This window comes from Somniosus microcephalus, unplaced genomic scaffold (assembly GCF_052327205.1).
Source record: "Somniosus microcephalus isolate GS21.2 unplaced genomic scaffold, FLI_Smic_1.0 unresolved_chr4, whole genome shotgun sequence".
In the NCBI taxonomy this organism is placed as follows: domain Eukaryota; kingdom Metazoa; phylum Chordata; class Chondrichthyes; order Squaliformes; family Somniosidae; genus Somniosus; species Somniosus microcephalus.
The window spans coordinates 40,303,476-40,322,267 of record NW_028225182.1 but is presented as its reverse complement, the minus strand read 5'-3'; the positions used below and the strand labels follow the sequence as shown (position 1 = coordinate 40,322,267).

General features: G+C 50.8%; 1 protein-coding gene across 1 annotated transcript; it reads right to left on the bottom strand.

The window, feature by feature from the left end:
• Positions 1–2,280: 2,280 nt before the first annotated feature.
• Positions 2,281–16,966, bottom strand: tmem256 (transmembrane protein 256). The gene is made up of 4 exons (XM_085977364.1): positions 16,824–16,966; positions 10,392–10,429; positions 7,333–7,413; positions 2,281–4,720 (listed from the first exon to the last, which is right to left on the bottom strand). Exons 1-4 carry the CDS (start codon positions 16,909–16,911, stop codon positions 4,577–4,579), a joined length of 351 nt encoding a protein of 116 aa, XP_085833490.1. The 5' UTR covers positions 16,912–16,966; the 3' UTR covers positions 2,281–4,576.
• Between the last annotated feature and the right edge of the window lie 1,826 nt (positions 16,967–18,792).

Genomic DNA, 18,792 nt, shown 5'->3' with positions numbered 1-18,792 from the left:
GAGCAGTATTGTCATCTCTGACAAACTTTGGGCTTTACAAAAAAAATTCGTAACTGTTAGAGAAAAAAACTTTGCAATTAAAGAGGAAACAGTTTCTTGCAGTCAGATTTTTGCACTGAGCATTTCCATTTAAGGCAAAAAAGATGAGGCTAGCATGAGTCATCAAAGTACCCAACAGATGGTAATTTCTGGTTTGACACGAGGCTTAATGAAACTGGAAAGAAAAATGTCATCATTCCCCCATTGAAGGTCAGGAGAACATAGATATAGGGTGCGTTGCGTACATTGAGGTTGTGCAACCTGAAGGAAGCTTATGACTCCAGAGTAGAATCTATGCTCAGAATGACTGGATAATCGTCAGCAGTTGCTCTCGATAGTTACCCAGCATCCTCTGCTACACGTGCGTGTGGAGAGGTCAGATTTTTTTTTTTTATTTGTTCCTGGGACGTGGGCGTTGCTGGAAAGGCCAGCATTTATTGCCCAGCCCTAACTGCCCTCGAAAAAGTGGTGGTGAGCCGCCTTCTTGAACCACAGAGGGCAGTTAAGAGTCAACCACATTGCTGTGGGTCTGGAGTCACCTATAGGCCAGACCGGGTAAGGGCAGCAGATTTCCCTCCCTAAAGGACATTAGTGAACCAGATGGGTTTTTATGACAATCATGGTCACCATTACTGATACTAGTTTTTAATTCCAGATTTATTTAATTAATTAAATTTAAATTCCCCCAGCTGCCTGCAGTGGGATTTGAACTTTAACCCAGGTCTCTGGATTACTAGTCCAGCAACATAACCACTACACTAATGTATCCCTCAACCGAGGATTCCCCTCTACCGTGGTTGACACGGCCCTTGACTGTGTCCGTTCTATTTCCCGCACTTCTGCCCTCACCCCTGCCCCTCCCTCCCGGAACCACAATAGAGTTCTCCTTGTCCTCACCTTTCACCCCACCAGCCTCCACATTCAACGGATCATCCGCCGCCATTTCCGCCACCTCCAACGTGATCCCACCACCAAACGCATCTTCCCCTCCCCTTTCAGCATTCCGAAGGGACTGCTCCCTCCGCGACACCCTGGTCCACTCCTCAATCACCCCCAACAGCCCTTCTCCTTCACCTGGCACCTTCCCATGCAAGCGCAGGAGATGCAACACATGCCCTTTTACCTCCTCCCTTCCCACTGTCCAGGGCCCCAAACACCCCTTCCAGGTGAAACAGCGATTTACTTGTACTTCTTGCAATTTAATACTGTATTCGCTGCTCACGATGCAGTCTCCTCTACATTGGGGAGACCAAACGCAGATTGGGCGACCGCTTTGCGGAACACCTCCGTTCAGTCCGTAAGGGGGACCCTGAGCTTCTGGTCGCCTGTCACTTTAATTCACCGCTTCACTCCCACTCTGATCTCTCTGTCCTCGGGCTATTGCATTGCTGCAATGAAGCTCAACGTAAGCTCGAGGAACAGCACCTCATCTTTCGATTGGGCACTTTGCAGCCTGCCGGACTCAACATTGAGTTTATCAATTTCAGATAATTATCCCTGCCCCCATTTTTCATGCAGTATGATTTTTGCCATTCCCATTTGCAACATTTTATCTTTCCTGCCTCTTACAAAAGCACAGGGTGTTCTTTCTATTCCTTCCTCCCCTCCTAACCCCCCCAGTCTCTGCGCCTGCTTAATATCTGTTACATCTCCAGCCTTTTCCAGTTCTGATGAAGGGTCCCAGACCTGAAACGTTAACTCTGTTTCTCTCTCCACGGATGCTGCCTGGCCTGCTGAGTATTTCCAGCATTTTCTGTTGTTATTTAACATAACCACTACGCTTGGCCACGATGATTCACACGGTCAAATAGCCCACGAGCGCCCATGAAGAATAAAGAGCAAGAACTTGCATTTATATAGTGCCTCACACGACCTCAGGATGTCCCAGAGCGCTTTACAGCCAATTAAGTACTTTTGAAGTTGTAATGTAGGCACTCAATTTGCACACAGCAAGATCCCGCAGACAGCGATGTGATCCTGACCAGATAATATATTTTAATGATACTGGTCGAGGGGAAAATTAGCAGCCCAGGACGCCGGGGCGAACTCCCCTGGCTCGTCTTCCAGGGGAATTTTTTTTTTTACGTCTAGCCGAGCGAGCAGACGGGGCCTTGGTTTAACGTCCCATCTGAAAGACGGCAACACTGACAATGCAGCGATCCCTCAAGTCTCTGGAACAGGCAGAAGAATGCCGCCACTGTAAGATTTACCTGACCAAAAAAATTGGAATTCGACAAAAAATTCAAAGCAATAAAAATGTATTTTATACAAAAGATACATCTATAACTTTTGTACGAAAAAATCGGTCTCAATTAATTAAAGCACGAATACATGATTATACCCTTGTACTGATGTATGCTTTAATAGGTAGTGTCACAGAAGTTTCACAGCACAAATCCAGTGATTCTGAGCTGTGGAGGTCGAGGCCGAGAAACATTCAGTTTATTGACTGCAGTGGAACTGAACATCAGGCGGTGTAGAACGGGCAGCTGATCCGATACCGCCCGCTTTGTGCCAGCGACGAATTTCCCGGCTCAAATGTCCTCCCGCCAAAATACACCGGGGGGGGGGGGGGGGAAGAAGACGGGGACAAGTGAACGCAGTTTATTTGGAATCATCCAGTCTCTCCAACCCAACACGAGGGTACTGAGAGGGGAAAACAGGGAAAATCATTTCCACTGGCTGGCCAATCGATAACAAGGGGGCACAGACAGGACCAGTTGAAGAATGAAAGTTGGGGAGGGGGGGGGAAGGTCGAAGAATGATTTCATCCCCTACACAGGTCACCGCGAGTGCCTACTGAGGCAGAGACTATATTATTTAAACGGGATTTGGATAAACTTCTGAAAAGGAATATCCTTCTGTGTGGTCATTTCCACGATTCGAACCCAGTACTCGCCCAGTGAAGCCCCCCGGTATCCCTCCTGCGTCTCATCAGCAACCCAGTAGGAGTCGGGACAGTGGGAGGCCTTGAAAGCTTACTGGTCTCAGGAGCAGCAGTATGATTGGTGGGCCGACACCAGGTATCAGAGGAATAGTGAGTGATCTTACACACCCTATACTCAAAGTGGGGAGTATTCCAAAATATATTTTTGTGGAAAATTGCTGAGCAGAGGTCCCAAAAAGCAATTGATAGGAAGAACAGAACCTGCATTTATATAGCACCTTTCACATCCTCAGGACGTCCCAAAGCGCCTCACAGCTAATGAATTGCTTTTGACATGTAGTTGCTGCTGCGTAGACATTTGGCGCGCGGCCCATTCAATTTTTCGAGCGTGCGCGGTTAACCCATTGAAAAGCCGGCGAGCGGCCAGCACGGGACCGCCAAACCGCTGTGCGGCCGCTCAGCTTAGCGGGAACGTTGGCGCCAAGTACAAAATGGGATTTTTACAGGCGGAATCTCGCCCTGGGATAATCCCGGGGAGCAGGCAGCCGCGCCCGACTGCGGCACAACCGGGAGCGGTTCCAAACCCGCCATTTGGGAAACTCTGCCCTGCTTCTTCGCTCTCCGCCGCATCAACTGGCAAGGGCTGCTGCGACGCTGGCGCCAGTGTCTTGCCCGCCCGTCTACCACCGCGGTGAGGCTTGGCCTCGACTCTGGGGATGGCCGGAGACCATTACCAACCAGGCGAAAGAGTGAAGCCATGAGTGAAATGGGAACAAGGTCGGCACGAGAGATCGGGGGAGGGTGGGTGTGTAGATTTAAAATACAGACTTGCATTTATACAGCTCCTTTCACAACCTCAGGACGTCCCAAAGCGCTTTACAGCCAATGAAGTACTTTTTGAAGTGGAGTTGCTGTTGTAATGTAGGGAAAGACGGCAGCCAATTTGCGCACAGCAAGCTCCCACAAACAGCAATGTGATAACGACCAGATCATGTGTTTTTAGTGACGTTGGCTGAGGGTTAAATATTGGCCGCAGGACACCGGGGAAGAACTCTTCTTCGAAAGAGCGCCTGTGGGAATCTTTTACGTCTCATCCAAAAGACAGAACTAATCAAAATAGGAATGCTGCTTAATTAACTGAAGTGTCTGGACTGTATATTGAACCAGGAAGTTAAACACACGTGAAGACAATACAAGTCAGTCGTATATTCGTTTAAGGGGAGGGGCGCAAGTCATCCTTTGTAAAATGCAGCGCAGACACCCCTTGGAACGTTGTTTTTAGGAAACTCCGAGCTTCTGCCTCATGCTCAAAACGGTCCGTCAAGTCGACTGAATACATGATTTGAAACTTAATTTGGGGGGGGGGGGGGGGGGGGGCGGAAGGAGAACATAGAAGAGAAAGACGGGTGGGCACATAACTGGAAGGCTCGGACTGGACTTGGGACCACCACTTGTGCCCCGGTTACAGCAAGTGCTTGAAGGAGCACCAGCACTGGCCGCGTTAGACCACGCAAGAATTAGCCGAGCAGCAGCTGGTGAACTGCGAACCCCAGTTCCCTCCCAAGTATCCTCGTGTTAAATTCGGCCCGGCCCGCCCCCCACCCCCACTCGGTTTGTTCTCCCGCCCGGTGTCCTTCGGCTCTTCCGGGCTCACAGGGCCATGGCTGCCCAGCCCACGATCAGCATGGTCCCGCCATACGGTGCGGCTTTGGTGAGCAGAGGGTCCCCAGTCAGCGCTTGGTAGTAGAGGGAGCCGCAGAACATCACCATCCCCGAGGTCAGCAAGGAGCCAGCCTGGAATCAAATAACAGCCAGTCAGAACATAAGAAATAGGAGCAGGAGTAGGCCACTTGGCCCCTTCGAGCCTGCTCCGCCATTCAATGAGATCATGGCTGATCTTGGGCTCAAAGCCACTTCCCTGCCCCGCTCCCCATAACCCTTATCTTGCAAAAATCTGTCTATCTCCACCTTAAGTGTATTTAATGACCCAGCCTCCACAGCTCTCTGGGGAAGAGAATTCTACAGATTTACGACCCTGAGAGAAGAAATTCCTCCTCATCTCAGTTCTAAAACGGCGACCCTTTATTCTGAAACTATGCCCGAGTTCTAGATTTCCCCACGAGGGTAAACATCCTCTCTGCATCTACCTTGTCGAGCCCCCTCAGTATCTTATGTTTCAATAAGATCACCTCACATTTTTCTAAAGTCCAATGAGTATAGGCCCAACCTTTCCTCATAAGTCAACCCCCTCATCTCTGGAATTAACCTAGTGAACCGTCTCTGAACTGCCTGCAATGCAGGTACAGGAAACTTTCGATTTACCGGCACCTAAATAACCGGAAATCTCGGTTAACCGGCAAAATTCAGGAGTAGGTTTTACTTCATATTGACTTGCGTTCCTCCATCTGTTGCTGTGCAAAGGTGTGGCTGCAGCTGTTGCTAAGCTACAGAGACGCTTGCAACTTGTGGCCATTGTTCTGAACTTGTCGCTAAGCAACAGGGTTTGTTGCTTTATACGGAGCTGTCAGCTCTCCGTATCTTTTACTATAGCGTTCGGTTATCCAGAATTTTTGATGAACCGGCACCACGTCGGTCCTGTCCGTGCCGGATAAAAAAAGTTTCCTGTATATCCTTCCTTAAATAAGGAGACCAAAACTGTATGCAGTACTCCAGGTGTGGTCTCACCAATACCCTGTACAGTTGTAGCAGGACTTCCCTGCTTTTATACTCCAACCCCCTTGAAATAAAGGATAGAACAGCAGCTCTGAAAGTCTAGCAAGTAAAGATATTTTAATGAAAATTCACTCTTAGGATATTGGAGACACTGGCAAGGCCGGCATTTATTAGCCATCCCCAGCTGCCCTTGAGAAGGTGGTGGTGGGCCTTCTTCTTAAACCATTGTAGTCCATGTGGTGAAGGTACTCCCACAGCAGGAGTACCAGGATTTTGACCCAGCGACGATGAAGGAACAGCCGATATACTTCCAAGTCAGGATGGGGGAATCTTAGCTACAAGGACAGGCTGGAGAAGCTGGATTTGTTTTCATTAGAGCAAGAGGTTGAGGGGTGATTTGATAGAGGTGTAGAAGATTATGACGGGTTTGGATAGGCTAGATGGGGGAAAGGCTGTTCCCACTAGTTGATGGTACAAGGACTGGGGGACACAGATTTAAGGTTTTGGGCAAGTGATACGGGGGGGATGTGAGGAAAAACTTTTTTTTAAATTTTTTTTATATAAACGCAGCGAGTGTTGAGGACCTGGATCTCGCTGCCGACGGAAGTGGTGGAAGCGGAGACACTCAATGTTTTCAAGGGGAGGCTGGATAGGCACTTGAGGGAAATAAACTTGCAGGGCTACGGGGATAGAGCGGGGGAATGGGACTGACTGGATTGCTCTGCAGAGAGCCGGCACGGACTCGATGGGCCGAATGGCTTCCTTCTGTGCTGTTATGACTCTATGACCTGGAGGGGAACTTGGAGGCGATGGTATTCCCATGCACCTGCTGCAGTGAATCTTGTCGAAGGTACACACTGCAGACAGGGTGCGCCAGTGGTGGAGGGAGTGGATGTTACAGTTGGGGGGATGGGCTGCCGATCAAGCGGGCTGCTTTGTCCTGGAGGGTGTCGAGCTTCTCGAGAGCTGTTGGAGCTGCTCCCATCCGTTGCCTAGTGTCGGACTAAGCTATACACACACTAGCGGCGTGTGCACCAGGGTCAAATCCTACTCGGTGCCACTGGGACATTGCAATTGCCTTCAGTGTCTGGTAACCCTGTGTCGGGAAGTGCCAGGGAGAGGGCAGGGCCAGCCTCAGCGGTGACGCCCTCTACGCGCACAGTCTGCCAACATCCTCACATGAATCTCATTGAAACATATAAGATTCTGAGGGGGGATTGACAGGGTAGATGCCAAGAAGTTGTTTCCCCTGGCTGGAGAGTCTAGAACTAGGGGGCATAGTCTCAGGATAAGGGGTCGGCCATTTCAGAATGAGACGAAGAGGAATTTCTTCACTCAGAGGGTGGTGAATCTTTGGAATTCTCTGCCCCAGAGGGCTGTGGAGGCTCAGTCATTGAGTATATTCAAGGCTGAGATCGATAGATTTTTGGACTCTAGGGGAATCAAGGGATATGGGGATCGGGCGGGAAAGTGGAGTTGAGGTTAATGATCAGCCATGATCTTACTGAATGGCGGAGCAGGCTCGAAGGGCCGACTCCTGTTCCTGGTCCTTACGTTGAAGAATGGACAAGGTACCAGAGTGCTATCAACACCCATGCAACTGTACACCAGCTAAAGTCAACAACTTTGGGTAAGGGTAAGGGAAAGGGGGGGGGGGGTAGGAAAAAACCACATTAACTGACAAAAAAAAAGGCAGAATACAAAGAATAATAAAAAGTGAAGTTATCTCATACCAGCAGAGGCTTTCGGCAGTGAGGAACGGCCAGTAGTGCCAGACTGTGCAGGAAGTGGTACTTGTTGGCAGTTTCAAACAGCTGAGAGACAAGATACGATAAGTTCAGCACACAGGGCGTAAACTGGGGACGCCAGCCCATTACACCGACCCAGCACGCCCTGCTACTTTACAAAAAAGTTTTTTTTTTTAAAAACACCGCCCTCAGACGTTACAGCCCGGCTGAATGCTAGCGATAGTTTGGCTTAAGTGAGCATATTCAATTCCTGCAGCAGACATATTTTTATTTATTCATTCATTCACGGGATGTGGGCGTCGCTGGCATTTATTGTCCATCCCTAATTGCCCTCGAGAAGGTGGTGGTGAGCTGCCTTCTTGAACCGCTGCAGTCCGTGTGGTGAAGGTGCTCCCAGTGTTGTTAGGGAGGGAGTTCCCAGGATTTTAACCCAGCGGCTGTGAAGGAACAGCTGATTTATTTCCAAGTCGGGATTGGGTGTGTGACCAGGAGGGGAACTTAGAGGTGGTGGTGTTCCCATGCGTCCACTGCCCTTGTCCTTCTAGGTGTAGGAGGGCGCGGGTTTGGGAGGTGCTGTCGAAGAAGCCTTGGTGAGTTGCTGCAGTGCATCTTGTAGATGGTACACACTGCAGCCACGGTGGTGGAGGGAGTGAATGTTTAAGGTGGTGGATGGGGTGCCAATCAAGCGGGCTGCTTTGTCCTGGATGGTGTCGAGCTTCTCGAGTGTTGTTGGAGCTGCACTCATCCAGGCAAGTGGAGAGTATTCCATCACACTCCTGTATTGTGCCTCGTATGATGGAAAGGCTTTGGGGAGTCAGGAGGTGAGACACTGCGGAAGACGATGGCCTTAGCTTTCCAAGTGTTGAGCTGGACTAACCAGGGAGAGAAGGCGTGACCGGTGGTGGACAGGTAGAGTTGGGTGTTATTGGCTTAAATGAGCGTATTCAATTCCTGGAGCAGACATATTTTTATTTATTCATTCATGGGATGTGGGCGTCGCTGGCATTTATTGCCCATCCCTAGTTGCCCTCGAGAAGGTGGTGGTGAGCCGCCGCCTTAAACCGCTGCAGTCTGTGCGGTGAAAGTGCTCCCATAGTGATGTTAGGGAGGGAGTTTCAGGATTTTGATCCAGCGACGATGAAGGATCGGACGATATATTTCCAAGTCAGGATGGTGTGTGTGACTTGGAGGGGAACTTGGAGCTGGTGGTGTTCCCATGCGCCTGCTGCCCTTGTCCTTCTAGGTAGTGGAGGTTGCGGGTTTGGGAGGTGCTGCCGAAGAAGCCTTGGCGAGTTGCTGCAGTGAGTTCTGTAGATAAAACTCTTGTCTCTTGCTGTTGCTGATTTAGGCCCAAGCACATCCAACCTTATTGAACTGAGAAAACACCCAGTAGTACAACTGGATTTTGTCCTTCTAAAAACCTGGGTTGTGTCTATAGATAGTTTTTACTTTTGAGTGATGGGAAACTATAATGACGTACTGGAGGGGAAGAAGGAAGGAAGGTTTAACAGTGCTGTTGCTAATGATGATTGATTAAGTGCCTCCCACACAAAAATTTATTTAAAATTGCACAACATCAGCTGATGTGGAGGTACAGGTGCTACAACTGCAAGTACAGGAAAGACAGAGTTAGCATGCAGGTACAGCAAGCAATTAGGAAGGCAAATTGCCTGTTGGCCTTTATTGCAAGGGGGTTGGAGTATAAGAGTGAGGAAGTCTTGCTACAATTATACAGGGTCTTGGTGAGACCACACCTGGAGTACTGTGCACAGTTTTGGTCTCCGTATCGGAGGAAGGACACACAGGAAACTCTCGATTTACCGGCACCTAAATAACCGGAAATCTTGGTTAACTGGCAAAATTCAGGAGTAGGTTCAGGTAAGTTTTATTACTTGCCTTCCTCCATCTGTTGCTGTGCAAGGGTGTGGCTGCAGCTGTTGCTAAGCTACAGAGACGCTTGGAACTCGTGGCCATTGTTCTGCACTTGTTGCTAAGCAACAGGGTTTGTTGCTTTATACGGAGCCGTCAGCTCTCCGTATCTTTTACTATAGCGTTCGGTTATCCGGAATTTTTGATGAACCGGCACCACGTCGGTCCAGTCGGTGCCGGATAAAAAAAAGTTTCCTGTACTTGCCTTAGAGGCGGTGCAGCGAAGGTTCACTAGAGCGATCCCTGGGATGAGGGGGCCGTCCTATGAGGAGAGATTGTGTAGAATGGGCCTATACTCTCTGGAGTTTAGAAGAATGAGAGGTGATCTCACTGAAACATACAAGATTCTGAGGGGGGATTGACCGGGTAGATGCTGAGAGGTTGTTTCCCCCTGGCTGGAGAGTCTAGAACGAGCGGTCACAGTCTCAGGATAAGGGGTCGGCCATTTAGAACTGAGATGAGGAGGAATTTCTTCACTCAGAGGGTGGTGAATCTTTGGAATTCTCTGCCCCAGAGGGCTGTGAATGCTGAGTCTTTGAGTATATTCAAGGCTGAGATCGATAGATTTTTGGACTCTAGGGGAATCGAGGGATATGGAGATCGGGCGGGAAAGTGGAGTTGAGGTCGATGATCAGCCATGATCTTATTGAATGGCGGAGCAGGCCCGAGGGACCAAATGGCCGACTCCTGCTCCTAATTCTTATGTTTTTAATCAGCCAGGAATGCCCTCAGTGACCCCCCCTACTGGAAGTAGCTCAGATAGATGTCGGGCGAGGACCGAATTAAGCTTGGAGCATGAAACTGTCGGATTGTTGTAAAAACCAACTGGTTCACACCGATGTCCTTTTCGGGAAGGAAATCGGACGTCCTTACCCGGTCTGGCCTATAGGTGCCTCTGGTCCAACACGAAGTGGCCTTGGAAGCCACTCAGTTGCATCAAAGCTGCTACCAGCAGTTCAGGATGAAAGCTCACCACCACCTTCTCAAGGCTACCTAGGGAATGGGCAACAAATGTCGGCCTTGCCAGCGACACCCACAATGAAAAGAAACACACAGTGTAAAAGTACCGTTTTAAAAAGGGAATTATAGGTCACACACTCTGCCTTGGGCCTTACCTCTTTCAAATATTCATCTCGATCACTGCGTCGGAACCCTGCAAAAAAAAAAAAACCCCAGGAAGGCGTTAAAGTGCTTCAACCACAACTATTCCAATTCCCAAAGGAAGGGAAGGGGAATGAGGAGAGGGATAAACCATCAGGGCTCCTTCTCCTCATTGCTATCCAGTGACCCCCGCCCCCCACCCCACCCTGCTGGAGAGTGTGTGTAATGATTTCGGAGGACAGGATCAGGTTCAGCTGCGATGCACACCACGGTCCAACAGCCGACGTTCACCGTCTGTGCACAAAGATGGAAATGGCTACTTGGGCAAGAATTGATACTGGGGGTTAAATTATGAGGACAGTGACATGAATCAGTCATTCATGAAAGACTTATGAAATAATACTGAGCGGCCTGCGGGTGGCGCTGTCCAGGGAGAGTATAAATACTCGGGCACGGGCCCAGCTTGCGCAGGACATTCTTAACAGGAACTAGTGAAGGACACAACTGGACCTCCATGTTGTAAAACAGTTGATTAAAGCTTTAACGCTTAGACCAAGTGCCGAGTAGTTTTCTTACGTCAGACAGGTTGCATAAAGTAGGCTTGTGGCAGCCGCGGCTCAGTGGGCAGCACCCTCGCCTCCGAGTCAGAAGGTTGTGGGTTCGAGTCCCACTCCAGGGACTTGAGCACAAAAATCCAGGCCGACGCTCCCAGTGCCGTGCTGAGGAAGCGCTGCACTGTCGGAGGTGCCGTCTTTCGGACGAGACGTTAAACCCGAGGCCCTGGCTGCTCTCTCAGGTGGACATAAAAGATCGTGTGGCACTATTGGAAGAAGAGCGGGCGGGGGGTCTCCCCGGTGTCCTGGGCCAATATTTATCCCTCAAGCAACCTCACTAAAACAGATGATCTGGTAATTATCACATTGCTGTTTGTGGGAGCTTGCTGTGCGCAAATTTGCTGCCGTGTTTCCCTATATTACAACGGTGACTACACTTCAAAAAGTACAGGAAACTTTCGATTTACCGGCACCTAAATAACCGGAAATCTCGGTTAACCGGCAAAATTCAGGAGTAGGTTCAGGTAAGTTTTATTACTTGCCTTCCTCCATGTGTTGCTGTGCAAGGGTGTGGCTGCAGCTGTTGCTAAGCTACAGAGACGCTTGCAACTTGTGGCCATTGTTCTGAAGCTGTTGCTAAGCAACAGGGTTTGTTGCTTTATACGGAGCTCTCAGCTCCGTATCTTTTACTATAGCGCTCGGTTATCCGGAATTTTTGATGAACCGGCAGCACGTTGGTCCCGTCCGTGCTGGATTAAAAAAAGTTTCCTGTAGTTCATTGGCTGTAAAGCTCTTTGGGACGTCCAGCGGTCGTGAAAGGTGCTATGTAAATGCAAGTCTTTCTTTCTTCATTATTCGCTCGAGTAGAGAAGGTTGAGGGGTGATCTAATCGAGGTGTTTAAAATAATAGGATTCGATAGGCGAGAGAGAGAGAAACTATTTCCTCTGGTGGGGGAACCCAGGGCATGGGGACACAATCTTAAAATTAGAGCCAGGCCGTTCAGGAGTGAAATCAGGGAGCACTTTTCCCGCACAAAGGGTAGTGGAAATCTGAAACTCTCGCCCCAAAAGGCTGTGGATCGACTGAAATTTCCAAGACGGAGGGCGATGGATTTTTGTTGGGTAAGGCTATCGAGGGATATGGAGCAAATGCAGGTTAAATGGAGTTGAGGTTACAGATCAGCCATGGTTTAATTGAATGACGGAACAGGCTTGAGAGGGGGGATGAATGGCCTCCTCCTGTTCCTAAATCACTGGAGGGCTGAGAGAAAGTGCCCAGCAGACATTACCACCTTCATAAGGGGAGGTGAAAGAAGAAAGCAAATTATAAACATACAGGAAACTTTCGATTTACCGGCACCTAAATAACCGGAAAACTCGGGTTAACCGGCAAAATTCAGGAGTAGGTTCAGGTAAGTTTTATTTCATATTCTACTTGCCTTCCTCGATCTGTTGCTGTGCAAGGGTGTGGCTGCAGCTGTTGCTAAGCTACAGAGACGCTTGGAACTTGTGGCCATTGTTCTGAACCCGTTGCTAAGCAACAGGGTTTGTTGCTTTATACAGAGCTCTGAGCTCTCTGTAGCTTTTACTATAGCACTCGGTTATCCGGAATTTTTGATGAACTGGCACCACGTCGGTGCCGTCGGTCCCGGATAAAAAAAAAGTTTCCTGTACATGTTAAGGGATGACAAGAGACTTTTTTTTTTAAATGCAGAGTTGTGATCTGGAACGCACTGCCTGAAAGGGCAGTGGAAGCAGATTCAATAGTAACTTTCAGAAGGGAATTGGGTAGATACTTGAAGGGGAAAATTTACAGGGCTATGGGGAAAGAGCAGGGGGGAGTGGGACTAATTGGAGAGCTCTTTCAAAGAGCCGGCACAGGCACAATGGGCCGAATGGCCTCGTCCTGCGCTGTGTCATTCTGTAACTTGCTGGGACAGACCGTTAACTATTATTTGAGCAATGACGCTCATCGATGTGACTGACAGCAGATGAGACCAATCCCCTGACAGCTTGAGACGGGAGGGACTCCTCCAGCACCAATAAAGTGGCAAAAAAAACTGTGACAAGGGAAATAGCCCAACCAAACATAACCTCACAGTTTAAAAAGATTATAAAGAAAGAATTAAAAAGTGCAAACTCAAAAAAAAAGTTAAATATAGATCACGGACACTTCCTTCTTACCGGGTATTGTTGGATGATTTCCAAGTCATGCCTAGTTATAGCACAGAAAAAAAGTGCGTTCAACAGACCAGAATTAGTTAACAAGTAGAAACTTATCCGTGACCTTCAGCGACACCATCATTGAGCAGCCTCCTCCTTCCCCAACTATATTTCAAACTCAGTTTTGACATGAAAGGGCAACAGGGCTCAGAGCAAGTAGTCCGGTCGACAGCCTCCCAAACCATGAATCAAGAAATGCGGCAAAGGCCCATTTACACAGTTGCCTGGCTGACCTTTGGCCGAGTAAAACAACAACCTGGCATCTACAGAGCTCGGACGAAAGATCATCGGCCTGAAACATTAAGGGGGGGAAAGTTCGGTTGGTTACCGCCTCCGGGGGAGGACGCTAACGGGGCGCTAGGAACGTAGCGCCGTTCGCGAATTTGACCAGTCGTTTTGCGGCGGCGCTAAGCACGACCGCCAGCATCTCCTGCGCCTGCAGATCGTGACGTCAGTCGAGCGTGCAACACCCCGGACCGGGTATTGAGTGACGCCCCCTGCCTTAGCGCCTGCCGCTAGGAACGACAGGTAGAGGGGAACGTTTTCAAGTCGGGAAGAGGCTGGGGGAGCGCGCGCTATTTAAAGGCGGGCGCTTCCTGCCTTTTCGTGTCAGCCAAATTTTTTGGTTTTAACGCCGTCCTAAGGAGTTTTGGCCCTCACCGCCACTTTTGAGGTTCCTAAGCGCCGAGCTCTTTCCCTGGGCCTATCCATTAGTGCTTCCAACACAATTGCTTTTGAGGTCTCTCCGGGCCGAGATTCAAGGCTGCAATGAGCAGGGTGTGGCTGGCCAGCAAGATGGCCCCTCCCCTTTAAGAACTGGACGGCGCCAGTCTGTCTGGCTTCCATGGTAACGGTCATCGCCTGAGCTTCAGTAGTGTTCTGAGGTAGCGCCTCGCTCCCTGACGTTAGCGCCTTAAGAGAGGTGTGTAGCGTCTGATTTAGCGCTCAAATCACCCCCAGGGGACGAATTTTGCAGTGGGAGGCGATAATTAGTGCCGGGCGCTAAACTTTGCGCCCGGCCGATATTAGCGCTCCAAAATGGACGATAACGAATTTTTCCCCCTTAACTCTCTCTCTCTCTCCCCCACAGGTGCTGCCTGACCTGCTGAGTATTTCCAGTACTTTCTGTTTTTGTTTCAGATTTCCAGCATCCGCAGTATTTTGCTTGTTCTCTGGACGTTCCAAAACGATTTAGCCAACCAAGGACTTTTTGAAGTGTAGTCATGCTGTTGTCACGCCGGTAAAGACAGCAGCCAATTGTCACACAGCAAGATCCCATAAACAGCAACTGAGGTGACCGATGAGGTTCGTTTTGGTTGAGGGAGCAATGTTGCTGGGGGACCGTCCCTGATTTTTCTTCCAAGAGTTCCATGGGATCGTTCACATCCACTGGACAAGCACGAGGGCCTCGGTTTACCGTCTCTTCCAAGAGCGCATCACAACAGTCCACAGAAGTAGATCAGCTGAGATAATGGGCTCAAGTCTCTGGAGTGGGGCTTAAATCGACAACCTGCTGCCTCAAAAGGCGAGAGTGCCTCCCACTGGGCCGAACTGGGGGTAGCCCGGTGACCCCAATAAGACTTTTTGAAGTGCAGTCACTGTTGTCATGTAGGAAACGCGGCAGGCAATTTGCGCACAGCAAGCTCTCACAAACAGTGATCGGATCAACTTTAAAAAAAAAAAAAAAGTGATGTTGATTGAGGGATAAATATTGGTCCCAGGACACCGGGGAGAACTCCCTTTGCTCTTCTTCGAAAGAGTGGCCGCTTGATCTTTTACATCCACTCAAGAGGGGAGACGGGGCCTGGGTTTAACGTCTCAGTGGCACCTCCGACAGTGCAGCACTGCACCGGGAGTGTCGGCCTGGATTTTTTCCCCTGTACTCCAGGGAAGGCATCTAGGGCTCCTGATTGCGGTTTGGTGGCCCTGCTGGAGAGGGAAGCAGTGCTGCCACCCTTAGCCGAATATCCAGCTGTCACTCACCATCCAGGTTGCATAAGAACATAAGACGTAGGAGCAGGAGTCGGCCATTCGGCCCCTCGAGTCTGCTCCGCCATTCAATAAGATCATGGCTGATCTGATCTTGGCCTAAACTCCACTTTCCTGCCCGCTCCCCATAACCCTTGACTCCCTTATTATTCAAACCATAACGGCATGGCCCTCGACCGTGTCCGGATCCATTTCCCGCATTTCTGCTCTCACCCCTTCCCCTCCCTCCCAGAACCACGACAGGGTTCCCCTTGCCCTCAACTTTCACCCCACCGGCCTCCACATTCAACGGTTCATCCTCCACCACCTCCAGCGTGATCCCACCACAAAACACATCTTCCCCTCCCCTTTCAGCATTCCGAAGGGACCGCTCCCTCCACGAATCCCTGGTTCACTCCTCCATCACCCCCAACACCATCCTCTCCTTCCCACGGCACTTCCGTTCAGTCCGTAAGGGTGACCCCGAGCTTCCGGTCGCCTGTCACTTTAATTCCCCGCTCCACTCCCACTCGGACCTCTCTGTCCTCGGCTTCCTACACTGTTCAGACGAAGCTCAACGTAAGCTCGAGGAACAGCACTTCATCTTTCGATGAGGCACTTTACAGCCTTCTGGACTCAACATCGAGTTCAACAATTTCAGACCATAACCTCTGCCCCCTTTTTTTCCCACATGGATGTTGATGATTCTGCCATTCCCATTTACACCTCCTCTAGACCCATCTTTTGTTTCTTTACTTGTCCCATTACCATCTCCTTTTGCCTCACACCATCATCCCTTTTGTCATTTAATCTCTCCTGCCTTCCATCCTATCACAGACTTTCCCTTTTGTTCTTTCCTCCCCTCCCTTGCACTTGCTTAAAACCTGTTCCATTTCCAACTTTTTCCAGTTCTGACGAAGGGTCTTCGACCTGAAACATTAACTCTGTTTCTCGCTCCACAGATGCTGCCTGACCTGCTGAGCCTTCCCAGCAGTTTCTGTAGTTATTTCAGCCACAAGGGGCCAGCCAGGTGCTGGGGGAGGGAGAGGATGGAAAGGGGGAAGAACTCCCTTTGCTCTTCTTCGAAATAGCGGCCGCGGGATCTTTTACATCCACCTGGGAGGGGAGACGGGGCCTCGGTTTAACGTCTCATTGGCACCTCCGGTGCTCCCTCAGTACTGCACCGGGAGCGTCGGTCTGGATTTTTTTTTGTACTCCAGGGAAGGCATCTGGGGCTCCTGATTGCTATTCGGCGGCCAGGTGCTGGGGAGAGGGAAGAGGCTGGAAAGGGGGAAGCAGTGCTGTCACCCATAGCCGAATATCCAGCTGGCGTTCACCACCCTGGTTCAATCACAAGGAGGCCGGCCAGGTACTGGGGGGGGTGAAATCAGGACCAGCCAGTCCCCACTGTAAAGTGATGACAGAAAAGGGGGGAAAGCAGTGCTGCCACCCATAGCCGAATATCCAGCTGGCTTTCACCACCCTGGTTCAATCACAAGGAGGCCGGCCAGGTACTGGGCGGGGGGGGGGGGGGGGTAGCGGGGAGGTGAAATCAGGACCAACCAGTCCCCACTGGAAAGTGATGAGGACGGAAAAGGGGGGAAAGCAGTGCTGCCACCCATAGCCGAATATCCAACTCGCTTTCACCATCCAGGTTGAACCACCAGGGGGCCGATGAGGGAAAAGCGAAGGCCGACTTACCGTGCGCCCCATAGGCGCCGAGCCCGACCGCCAGCGCGCCCGAGAGCCCGGCCACCCGTCCAAAGACCACTCCGGCAGTGCTGGCCATGGTTCCACTGGGGAAAACGGGCTTCGTCGCGGCCTTTTTATAGCGTTCCCGCCCACATGCAATGACTGGCAGCCGGATCCACCAATGGCAGCAGCCCAGTGCGGACCGTCCAATCAGCGCCAAGACTATCCGCGATTGACGGCAAAGCCGACCAATCAGCCACAGGTGAAGGCGGGACTGGTTACGTCATTGCGCGCTCGCTCTCCCTGACCCACATAATGATTAGCTGCCGGAGATGATTGACGTCCAGGCTGTCCAATCACAGTGGACGTCATTGGACAGGCGAACTGGCCAATCGACGACGGGTGGAGGTGGGATTACTCGGGCCTGCGCAAAACCGGTTGCGCAAAAGGTGGAGAGGGAAAGGGCGGGCAAGGGCTCCCCCTGTGGGTGGGACTGTAGGATTGCCGAGGCTTTGTGGATGGGAGTGCAGACCTGGAGAGGTCCTGTGGGTGGGAGTATAGGCCTGGAGAGGCCCTGTGGGTGGAAGTATAGGCCTGCAGAGGCCCTGTGGGTGGAAGTATAGGCCTGCAGAGGCCCTGTGGGTGGGAGTATAGGCCTGGAGAGGCCCTGTGGGTGGGAGTATAGGCCTGGAGAGGCCCTGTGGGTGGGAGTATAGGTCTGGAGAGGCCCGGTGGGTGGGAGTATAGGCCTGGAGAGGCCCTGTGGGTGGGAGTGTAGGCCTGCAGAGGCCCTGTGGGTGGGAGTGTAGGCCTGCAGAGGCCCTGTGGGTGGGAGTGTAGGCCTGGTATGGTATGGCAGCTGTAGCTACTATGACCGGAAAGCCCTGCAGCGGGTAGTCAAAACTGCCCAACGCATTACCGGCACCCGGCTACCGACCATAGAGCACATATACCAGAAACGCTGTCTACGGAGGTCATGGTCCATCATCAAAGACCCTACCCACCCCAGCCACAGTCTGTTCGCCCTCCTGCCATCTGGGAGACGCTACAGATGCATTCGCACCCGTACGACCAGATTTAGGAACAGCTTCTTTCCCAGGGCTGTCATCCTACTGAACTCCACAAATAAACTCTAAAGCCTGCACATCTGCCAATGCACTTTATTATGGTTATGTTTATGTTAATATACTACAAGCCAAATGTATGTTGAATGTTTAAATGTCTTAATCTAAATGTACACTCTCGGGAGCCGCAAGCCTACATTTCGTTGTACTACACATGTGCACTAACAATGACAATAAAAGTTGATTTGATTTGATTTTGATTTGGAGAGGCCCTGTGGGTGGGAGCGTAGACCTGTGGGTGGGAGTATAGGCCTGGAGAGGCCCTGTGGGTGGGAATATAAATGTAAGAAGTCACACAACACCAGGTTATAGATCAACAGCTTTATTTGAAATCACAAGCTTTCGGAGCGCTGCTCCTTCGTCAGGTGAAGGAGCAGCGCTCCGAAAGCTTGTGATTTCAAATAAAGCTGTTGGACTATAACCTAGTGTTGTGTGACTTCTTACATTTGTCCACCCCAGTCCAACTCCGGCATCTCCACACGGTGGGAATATAGGCCTGGAGAGGCCCTGTGGGTGGGAATATAGGCCTGGAGAGGCCCTGTGGGTGGGAGTGTAGACCTGGAGAGGCCCTGTGGGTGGGAATATAGGCCTGGAGAGGCCCTGTGGGTGGGAATATAGGCCTGCAGAGGCCCTGTGGGTGGGAGTATAGGCCTGGAGAGGCCCTGTGGGTGGGAGTGTAGACCTGGAGAGGCCCTGTGGGTGGGAGTGTAGGTCTGGAGAGGCCCTGTGGGTGGGAGTGTAGACCTGGAGAGGCCCTGTGGGTGGGAGTATAGGTCTGGAGAGGCCCTGTGGATGGGAGTATAGGCCTAGAGAGGCCCTGTGGGTGGGAGTATAGGTCTGGAGAGGCCCTGTGG

Coding starts and splice junctions, on each gene's coding strand:
- tmem256 (XM_085977364.1), bottom strand. CDS start 16,911: ATGGCCAGCACTGCCGGAGTGGTCTTTGGACGGGTGGCCGGGCTCTCG. Junction 10,430..16,823: donor CGGCGCCTATGGGGCGCACG/GTAAGTCGGCCT, acceptor TTTTTTTTGCAG/GGTTCCGACGCAGTGATCGA. Junction 7,414..10,391: donor GAGATGAATATTTGAAAGAG/GTAAGGCCCAAG, acceptor CTTGTCTCTCAG/CTGTTTGAAACTGCCAACAA.